The sequence below is a fragment of the Eurytemora carolleeae genome, unplaced genomic scaffold, assembly GCF_000591075.1.
Source record: "Eurytemora carolleeae unplaced genomic scaffold, Eaff_2.0 scaffold153, whole genome shotgun sequence".
Classification (NCBI taxonomy): Eukaryota; Metazoa; Arthropoda; class Copepoda; order Calanoida; family Temoridae; genus Eurytemora; species Eurytemora carolleeae.
The window spans coordinates 94,949-106,113 of record NW_019396203.1 but is presented as its reverse complement, the minus strand read 5'-3'; the positions used below and the strand labels follow the sequence as shown (position 1 = coordinate 106,113).

The window sequence follows — 11,165 nt, the reverse complement described above, 5'->3', positions numbered from 1 at the left end:
TGTTCGCACCTGCAATTAACTTTCCTTGCATTACATCCTTGGTTCGGTCCTAGTCCCAAGCAACCTTTCGGTTTCTCTTTTACACTTTTTTTTATCTAACATCTATGTATAGCTCTGGTTAGTCCAGGGTGAAATATGGTCCCACTTTTTCGTATACTACAAATTGAAGGGTTTTGTTTGTTATAATTGTTATAATATTTATATATATATCTATAAAGTAGTAATCTTTGTTTGAATGTTTGTATGTCCGATCATAACTCATAACTCTTGATCAAATTTTGATTGGGGAACTCGTGTAAACCACGGTAATGTTCTATAATGTTTTTTATAAAAAAAAGTTAAAATCGTACTTTACGACCAAGCGCGGGTAAACGGCGGGAGTAACTATGAGTACCCTGGGCAACGCTGGGTTCTCAAGCAAGTTATTACCTAAGTCCAATGTATATTGGGATACTTAAAGGGTGTTAAAAAACACTTTACACCTTTTTCTCACAAAGGCTTAATTATCTTCCGATCATAATGAATTTTATATCACAGAAGTTTGGACTTTACATGGTTAAAAATTATCGGATTTGGTCAAACCTGCTCTGAGTAAATGCTCTTTATCTCCGGGTAAGCTGATCAAATCATTTCCCAAGAGATACAGAGCATTTCTTCAAAACAAGGTTGACCAAATCCGATATTTTTTAACCGTGCAGTCCAAACGTAAGACACTGCGATATAAATTTCATTATGATAGGAAAATAATTTAGCCTTTAAGAGAAAAAAGTGTCAAGTGTATGGTTTTTTTCAACACCCTTTATATTTAATATTTCAGAAATTTCAAGATGTTACTTCCTGTCCCTTTGTTCCTGTTGATCTGTTCTATAATCCTGTTTTCTGTCCTGGGGAACCTCCTGGTTGTCCTCTCCGTCCTCCTCGTCAAACAGCTCAGGAAACCAGTCATTGTCCTCCTTTTCTCTCTTTTTTAACATCTATCCCTTGAAAATATATTGTAGAAATTGCGACAAGGGAATTGAGTCTTTGCCACAATTTCAAGCTATAAATTCTGTTGAATCAACAAATCTAAATTTGAAATGTTAACCTTCAGGTTGCAAAGATAAAGTGATTAAAAATTATTAGTTAGAGGCAAAAACTCAATTCCTTTCGGCTACTTTCTTGTACATCTATGCTGCAGAAGAGCACAAGATTTTCAGATAAAAGACGGAGATATTTTGAAGATTTTAAAAACAACGCTTAAAGGGACTGTAAGCGTAATTTCAAGTGACCCTTCATGCAAAGATAGCAATGCCCGATTTCCACCTTGAATCCTTTATCTGATAAAAAATATGGCAGATATTGTTCTTTTCCTAGGTTTAAAAGTGCTTATTTCTGATAATCATAAAATGTTTCCCAACAGAAGAAACCGCAATGGAAAATTTTTTATTTTTCATAATTCTAGATATTGATACATCTAATTCTATACTTGATCAGACAAAGCTTTAAAGGGATTATTTTGAATCGGGCATTGACTTCTTTGCATGGAGGGACTCATGAAATAACGCTGACAATTCCTTTAAAGGAACTGTAAACGTTATTCTTAGTGATCTTAAATGTTTTTGTTGTAAAAATTTGGACATATTTCGGCCAATTTCTTGTTCATCTATGCACAAGTCGATTTGAAGATAGAAGGCTGAAATATTTTCAAGATTTGTACTACAGGTTTAAAAAACAATCCATCTAAATTATGTTGACAGTTCTCAAATCTTAAATTAATTTAAATTCTAATATCTTTGGAATATTTTTGATTCCTTGTTCATTGATATAAGACTGAACAATTTTGGGATAAGGATCATTTTTATTTTATTTTATTCTTATAAAACATTATTCTCAGTCAACAACTTAGGATTTTACAAAAGTTTAAAGAAATGGCTAAAAATGATCAAAAATGGCCAAAAATCAATTTTTTTAGCGTCAGGTGAAATAATGTTATTTATATATCTATTCAAAAGAAAAAGACCACGTCTGAACAATTTTTACAGGACCGCCCTAGCCCCCCCCCCATTCCAGTTTCTTTATAAAAAGCTTCTATAGTTTGAAAATATGGCTGATATTAATGTAGACAACCTGGAAACCTACTTCTTCTTTCTCTAGCTCTAACAGGAATACATCACAATCACCATTGGAACTTTCACATAAAGATATTTTATCTAAATCCAAGCAAATTCAAGGAAACTGAACTCAAACTCTTACTTTGTATCTTTATCTTTGTAATCTGATGGTGTAAACATTTGATCTTGCAGTTTGAAAAATCAAAGTTTTCTTGATTAGGTTGCAACGATATAAGGTTTAGAAAAACACAGTATTGTCCTTTAATATCAATTGTGCTGTTGACTTTAAATACTAAAAGATTGATATGGGCGCCAACAGACACGTCTTTAAATATTGTTGGTGCCCAAACCAGGGAGTAAGGAACAGAAGGGAGATACAACTGACGCGGCCCGCCCTGCCATATGATTATACATGCTCTGTAGACGGGTACTCCAATTGTATAAGAAATATTCAGAATAGGTTATTGTATACGCAGTGAATGTACATCAGACACATATTTCTTATTCAAATGAAGTACCGTCTGCAAATCATGTATAATCATATGGTAGGGCTGGCCGCGTCAGTTATATCTCCCTTCTATTTCTTACTCCCTGACCCAAACACAGAGGTATGATAACTATGCCAATATCTGTTTTTGTGACATTTTTCCATTTTATTTAAAGGGAGTGACCGGCAATGTATAGTGGTTGAACTGAGTATGCAGTATTGTAGAAAATCTTTTTAGGATTCATTTAAGGCATATAAAACGTTTCAACGATGAGTAATTAATGAGTTTGAGTGCAAAATCGACAATCAAAATCATGAATTTGGGTGGGTACGTTTTCAGAATCGGTTTTTTAAAACTATTGAACAACGACGACGAAAAATAAAGTAAAAATTTTACTGTAAACTAATTAGATGTATTTAGGAACATATTTCTCAACAGAAATTTGTCAATAAATCAATGTTACAATCAATGATTTCGTTTTAATCATAATATTGAATTTCTTATTTTCTATGAATTTGTTCGCAGATTTCTACAAATTCTGCAAATGACGTCTTTTTAATAAAAATTTCAGAAAATCTTTGTGAATAATTGAGAGATTACAGAAACTAATAATTGAATAAGATTTCTTATTTTCGATGATAAGAGTTAATTTTTATTTTCTCAACCTGTTCCTGAACAACTTATTAGTTTACAGTAGAATTTTGTTTACATTTTTGGTCGTCGTTATTTAATAATTAAAAAATAACCACTCAAACTCATAATTTTGGACGTCGACTTTGCACTCAAACTCAGTAATTATACGTCGTTGAAACGTTTTATATGTCTCAAATGAATCCTAATACTATATATAATAATAATAATGTCCACAATACTACATATTTAGTTCAACCACCATACATTGCCGGTCACTCCCTTTAAACACCCAAATTCTGGAAACTATAGCTTCCAAATTCTTTATTTTTATTTTTATTATTTCTATACAGCTAAACTCTTCTTTTTTTATATATATAATAAAATAAGACAATCACATATTTGTTGCCTGTCAGCTAGTGATAAATAAAGATACACTATTTAAACTTGAATATTCGTTCAAAATTATCAAATTATATCTGAAATCTTGTTTCAATAAATGTAGATGATATAACCCCTAGATCTTCTGATATCTCTGATAGTTATGCCTGGAGCATTATATCAACTCACCGCAGGAGGATGGACGATATCAAAAACTTCTTGCTTAGGTGGGTTTTACAGGACTTTCAGGTCTTTCAGGTCTTTCAGGTCTTGCAGGTCTTTCAGGTCTTTCAGGTCTTTCAGGTCTTTCAGGTCTTTCGGGTCTTTCAGGTCTTTCAGGTTTTTCAGGTCTTTCAGATCTTTAAAGTCTTTCAGGTCTTTCAGGTCTTTCAGGTCTTTCAGGTCTTTCAGGTCTTTCAGGTCTTTCAGGTCTTTCAGGTCTTTCAGGTCTTTCAGATCTTTCAGGTCTTTCAGGCCTTTCAGGTCTTTCAGGTCTTTCAGGTCTTTCAGGTCTTTCAGGTCTTTCAGGTCTTACAGGCCTTTCAGGTCTTTCAGGTCTTTCAGGTCTTTCAGGTCTTTCAGGTTTTTCAGGTCTTTCAGGTCTTTCAGGTCTTTCAGGTCTTTCAGGGTATATTAGGTCTTTCAAAATGAAAGCAAGATCAAAATAGCAAATAAAAGAAATACTTGTATTAAAACCGTATTGTCGACGCTATTACTCTATCATGTACAATAAACCATCCTCTATTGAGCTGGTTATCTCCTTTGGTCAGATACAAGGTGTCCCACGAAACATGATAGTTGGTGAATAGTTTTAAATGTCTTCTTCCATAATTTGTTAAGTTCTTTGACACAAAAGAGATTAATTATCATTAATATGAAATATAACATGGCAGTTATTTTACAGTAAAATTGATTTCAAAGTAAAATATATTTGAGTAAAAGATTGTGTTAACGAAATAAACTGCAACAAGTTTTTAATATATAATATAATATATGGAAGAAGACATTCAAAACCATTCACTAATTGTCATGTTTCGTGGGACACCCTGTATATATTATCCAATAAAGGAGATATCCAGCTTGGCTCATTGTGAACGAGTCTCATCCAAATCTTGAAAAGACAACATCTAGTGTGTTATCTGTTATCTTAATTAATCTATGGTCTGTGTATTCACAGGTTGGATATTTTGTGATGTGTTCCTCTGTACATCAAGCATTCTCACTCTTACAGTGATCTGCGTAGGTAAAATTCGAAATTATGATTTTAAAAAAAGTTGATCCTACAGAGTGATTTTTAAAAGTCGATTTTTTTCATTTGGACTTAATTGGGTAAACAATCCACAATATTTTTTAAGAAAATCTTCCAATTTCTTACTTACTGTCTGACATTTGATAATCCCCGGAGCAACAATGAATACTCGATCGACACAGAAAAAAGATTTCAGGTCTCCCTTAAACAGGTTAAACAGTGTCAAATATTTTCTCCCAAAAATGATTAAAAAAAATTTAAATTATGGTTTCTGACCAGTTGTATTAATAAATAATAGAAGGTCTTTTTTTATATACGGTTCCAGCTTTTAAACTTTAAATTTGTCCTCCATTGTAAAGTAAAAAAGTCAAATTTTCTAAATATCGGGTTCAAAGTTGTTTGGATGTTTTGTGAGAGCCTCCTTAAGCAGAGAAATATTACCAATGCGGGAAAATATTTAATACTTTTTTTTATCAAATGTAATGTAATAACGCGTTTATAAATGTTAAATTATTATTTTGTTGTAACTTGTTTTGGTTTATTGAACATTAAAAAATAGACTTTTAAGAATTGGCCTGTATTCTGTAACCAGAGAGTTTAATAAAATTATGCTAGTTTCTTCTTCAGTTTAAGAGAAAAAGATTCATAAAGGAAAACTTGTTTTGATGTCATTAATGATATATATAATATATATTTAAAGCTTCTTTCATGTAAAGCTAAATTCTTTTGAATTAAAACGAATCATTATCCCTTTCTGTTTTATAATTAAATTCTTCTAAAAGGATGGGTACTTGGCAGCATTAAACACATCTTTTAACTGACCCAGTTCAAATAATTTTCTACCCTAAAGGAACTGAGTTTTTGCCACAAAGTCTAATTTTCGAATCTCTATATCTTTGCAACCTGATGGCTTGAACCTTTTATATTTCAAACTTAGACCATTAAATCTAACAAAATCTTTCGCCACATTTGTATATGGTTTATATTTTATAATAGTTTTTAATTAATTTGTTTTGAATTTGATAATTTCTCTTGTTGCTTGCGCAACTATCTAAGAATGCCGCGCACCACTCACATTTTTCGAAATCCGTTAAAACGTTTTCTAAAAAAATAAAATATAAAAAACTAATTAAAAAATATTATAAAATATAAACTATATACAAATGTGGCGAAAGATAATCGATGACTATAGATTGTAATATCTGAATGATATGTTTGAAATTAAATTGATTTTTTACGGTCTAAGTCGTAAGTTGCAATTTTCTTAATTTGTATGGACGCTAAGTTATTCGGTATGAGACGTCTTTAACAATTTTTTCCTTTTAGACGCAACAGATAGATTGTAGCGATCAAAAGCGCATTAAGCCTATATCCCCTTTAATTTTTCGCGAACACTCCCTTTAAATTAAATTGTCATCCTTTGTTAGGTTTTCAATACTAATCTTTTAACCATGAACTTGTTTTTTAGATCGTTATTATGCAATCTCCCAACCTCTCCGCTATGTACCAATCCGAACCCATCGTCTGATACTTCTCTGCATCCTATCCATCCAACTGCTTGCAGGGCTTGTCTCCGCCCCCGCCCTGGCCACACCCTCCTCCGGACTAGTTTTTATCCCTCCTCCTGGTCAGGATTATCAATCATCTACACAATCCGTCCTGAACCATCTACCAGGGAACAGTACTCCTGGCTACCCGGAGAGAAAACAAGTTGCAACCCTGCTCCAGGTAAACTTGAGAATTTTCAGTTTTCCAGGTTTTTTTTAATCTGAAATCATATTTTTGTGCAATGTTTCCTCACAAAATGTTTTCTCCACAAAATGTTTTCTCCACAAAATGTTTCCTCTAAAAAATGTTTCCTCCACGTAATGTTTCCTCTACAAAAGTTTTCCTCTACAACACGTTTCCAAACAAAATATTTCCTCTACAAAATGTTTCCTCTAAAAAATGTTTCCTCTACAAAACGTTTCCTCTACATAATGTTTCCTCTACAAAATGTTTCCTCTAAAAATGTTTCCTCTACAAAACGTTTCCTCTAAATGATGTTTCCTCTAGAATATGTTTCCTCACAAAATGTTTCCTCTACAAAATTTTTTCTCTACAACATGTTTCCTCTACAAAATGTTTCCTCGCAAAACGTTTCCTCACACAATTTTTCCTCGACATAATGTTTCCTCTAGAATATGTTAACTCACAAAATGTTTCCCCCACAAAACGTTTCATCATATAATGTTTCCTCAAAAAATTTTTCTCCACAAAATGTTTCCTCATGCAATTTTTCAACAAAATGTTTCCTCATAAACATTTCATCCACAAAAAATGTTCTCTACTAAACGTTCCTTCACAAAATGTTTTCTCCACAAAATGTTTCCCACATATTGTTTCCTCAAAAAATCCCAAAAAATGTTTCCCAACAAGAATGATCCCAAAAAATGTTTCCTCTCAAAATATTTCCACAACAAAACGTTTCCTGTCACACAACTTTCCAACACAAATTCGTTAGGAAACATTTTGAGGGAAACCTTTTTGTATGTACTACAAGAAGTTTGAACATCCATTTTAATTTGACCTCTATTTCATTAAGTTTTTAAGTTTTATTGGATTTTAAGTTTTCCATTATCGAGAGAATAATTTTCCGCTTGAAATCTGTATAAATGATTTCAATATTTTATGTAAAAATGAGCTTTATCCTGATGAAATCTTAAATCCATCTTAAAACTGTCAAAAAATTCAAATTTTGGGAAAGATTTGAATAGTTTATTTTATACTTTAAATAGAATTATCACTTAGAGAGTGTCTTTTGCATCTCACACTCCTAAGTTATTGTTAAAAGGTTTAAAGAAGTGATTTTCTTTAACTTGTTGCCATTAGAACTCTTTAAACCTTCCGTGCGTGGATATTGGATACCTTGCATTACTCCATTTCAGAAAAACTGTAATTTGTCAATACGATACTATACTATACTATAGGTTAAAGGGACTGTAAGCGTAATTCTAAGTTACCCCCTCAGAAAAGTTGGCAATGCTCGATTCACAACTTTACCTTTAAAAAGTGCTCAATCCTGATAATTCCTATATGTGTTTCCTGCAACAGAAATGAGTAAGTCACTTGTGTAGAGATACCACAATTAAAAATAATCATTTTTCAAAATTATAAACATGGATATCCAACTCATACTTGATCAGACAAAGCTTTTGAGGGTACTATTTTATCATGGAGGTACACTTAGAATTATGTGTTTAGAGAATCGGGGAGAATGTGAAGGGGAAGGGGAGAACAGGAAAAACGATAACGATTCCTTTATACATTTTTTAGATGTTTAAGAAACGTGATCTCAAGGACGGGTTGGGTGCCTGGAGCAAAGATCAGACCTCGGAGAAATCAGAAGAACTGGAAAGATTTGATCCTGAATTTCAATGCTTAGTATCTCAGGCTCCGGCTTACCAGGTAAAAACTCAACCCGGAGTAAACTGAACCAGGTATAAACTGAACCCCAAGTTAACTGAACAAGGTCTAATTGTAAACTGAACAAAAACTGTGCATAAGCTGAACCAGGTATAAACTGAACCAGGTATAAACGGAACCAGGTATAAACTGAACCAGGTATAAACTGAACCAGATATAAACTCAACCCGGTAAAAACTTAACCAGGTATAAACTTAGCGCTGAGTAAACTAAAACCGGAGTAAACTGAACCAGGTATAAACTAAACCCGGAGTAAACAGAACCATGTATAAACTAAACCCGGAGTAAATAGAAACAGGTATAAACTAAACTCAGAGTAAACAGAACCAGGTATAAACTAAACCCGGAGTAAATAGAACCAGATATAAACTAAACTTGGAGTAAAAAGAACCAGATATAAACTAAACGTGGAGTAAAAAGAACCAGGTATAGACTAAACCCGGAGTAAACAGAACCAGGTATGAACTAAACCCGGAGTAAACAGAACCCCAGGTATAAAATAAACGTGGAGTAAAAAGAACCAGGTATAAACTAAACGTGGAGTAAAAAGAACCATGTATAAACTAAACGTGGAGTAAAAAGGACCAGGTATAAACTAAACGTGGAGTAAAAAGAACCAGGTATAAACAAACCCCTGGAGTAAACAGAACCAGGTATAAACTAAACGCGGAGTAAACAGAACCAGGTATAAACTAAACCCCGGAGTAAAAAGAACTGCAGGAGCATGAACGAAACCACGAGATTCCTGGCTTCTGTCCTGCAGAGTTAATCTATGCCAGAGATACAACAAAATATAAACTATTTTATTAAAAACAACTAATGCAAAGGATTAAAAAAATTTTTAACATTATTACGCATCCCTGATATATTTTTATTTTGGTTGTTTATTAGACATCATTTTGTAATTAGCATCTAGTTTCTTAAAAAAATAAACGCGCCTCGATTAAATATATTTTGCAAAAGAGTTTTTGCAGCAATCACTGATTTCTTAATCCTTATCTTTTCAACCTGATGTTGTAAACCTTGCAAATTTCAAACTATAAATTCGGTTAGATCACTGTCCTAATTTATTGAATTTAGGCCGCGTCTCAAATACCCGAAAAACCGGTTTCAATTGTGCGCCGGCTTAAATCTTGAAAAGTTTAATACAATTTTAAGTGGAACAAATCATATTTGAGCCGCGGTCTAAATTTAAACCGCGGCTCATATTCTTTAAATTCGGCCTCAAGTTAGATTAAATAGCCAAAGTTTGAAATATCAGGTTGCAAAAATATAGCAATAAGGAAATTCAAGTTTGTGACTAAGACTTTAATCTGATCAATATGTTTTCTTAATTAAAATCTTAAAATCTTTAATTAGATAATTTTATTAATTCTAGTTATACGCTACCATCTGTTCTTTCTACCTTCCCTTGCTAGTCATGGTAGTTTTATACTACAGGATATACAGAACAGCCAGGGATATTATAAACAAGGTACGGTTTTAACCATTTTAAACAATTCTAAGGTATATATAAAAAATGTAGGGGGGGGAGGGGGTAGGGTTTCAAGATTTGTATTATAAAGGTAGGGGGATTGGGTTTAAAGATTTGTATTATAAAGGTAGGGGGATTGGGTTTCAAGATTTGTATTATAAAGGTAGGGGGATTGGGTTTCAAGATTTGTATTATAAAGGTAGGGGGATTGGGTTTCAAGGTATGTACAATAAAGGTAAGGGGTTAGGGTCTCAAGGTTTGTACAAAAAAGGTATGGAGTATAGGGTTTTAAGGTTTTTGTACATTTTATTGTGATGTATTTGGGCTGCTGGGAACTGATGTATTTGGGCTGCTGGGAACTGATGTATTTGGGCTGCTGGGAACTGATTTTATCAAAACAAAAACAAAATATTTATCAAAAGTCTTAAATTTTATGGGAACACTGGGCCACTATGGACCAACCTGTCTACGTTTGTCACAGAAACATCGTTGGGTCAACTACATATCGGGTACAGTAGACAGGCCGGTACGACTGAAACAATAGACCGATATCCTTCTACTATTTCGGATCATGCAAGGATTGGTATCACCTTAAACTTCAGTTTCTGAGCAGCTCTAATATACGTCACAATAAAGGAAATGAGTCTTTGCCACAAAATCTGATTTTGTAATCCCTTTATCTTTGCAAACCAATGTCTTACCCCTAGATCTTATTTATTTCAAACTTAGTTTATTTTATTCAATATTAGTCACATCACAATATCTAAGGTCTACACCACTGGGTTGCAAAGATATAGGGATTAGGAAATCAGTGATTGTGACAAAGACTCAACTCCTTTGATAAAAATGTTTCAATTATTGTAATATCTCAGTACGATAATATCTACTAAGAACTGATTAAAAGAAAATTTAATGATTCTTAGTAGAAAGTTTAAAACAGAGGAATATAACCTTAACACTATGACATGCTTCTATATATATATACTTTGTTTTTCTGTTTGTCTGTTTGTTTGTTTATAACCGATAAACGTTAACACGGCTTGATTGGGACCTCACATGATCAAAGGGAATGTTTATGGATGTTCAGAATTACAAAAGTTTCCATTAAAAAATAGATTTTTAGAAATCCACGATAAAAATTATATAAAAGACCAACAATTAAAAGTTAAAAACAAAGATGGGCGCGAAGCGCCTTGGAAACCTAGTACTTTTACAGATATTTTTTTGTTGCTTAAATTTCAAATATTGTTTAGGAAAAATACAGTCCGTCAGCGCTAAGAAGGTACAGTGTACAGTCGATAGAACCAACGAACAAGGAAGGCTTACATCATTTAAAAAAAATCAATGTTTAAATGAACTCTAAGCGTAATTTCAAGTGCCCTTTCTAT

General features: G+C 32.9%; 1 protein-coding gene across 1 annotated transcript in view; it reads left to right on the top strand.

Moving 5' to 3' along the window:
- The first annotated feature begins 821 nt into the window (after window positions 1–821).
- Window positions 822–11,165, top strand: part of LOC111698028 (uncharacterized) — a 28,723-nt gene continuing 18,379 nt past the window's right edge. Inside the window, exons 1-8 of the mRNA XM_023468246.1 lie at window positions 822–934; window positions 2,102–2,142; window positions 3,730–3,816; window positions 4,767–4,832; window positions 6,307–6,566; window positions 8,154–8,285; window positions 9,682–9,777; window positions 11,031–11,093. Coding sequence (XP_023324014.1) covers window positions 828–934; window positions 2,102–2,142; window positions 3,730–3,816; window positions 4,767–4,832; window positions 6,307–6,566; window positions 8,154–8,285; window positions 9,682–9,777; window positions 11,031–11,093 — 852 coding nt within the window. The 5' untranslated portion in view covers window positions 822–827. The remainder of the gene's footprint in view (window positions 935–2,101; window positions 2,143–3,729; window positions 3,817–4,766; window positions 4,833–6,306; window positions 6,567–8,153; window positions 8,286–9,681; window positions 9,778–11,030; window positions 11,094–11,165) is intronic.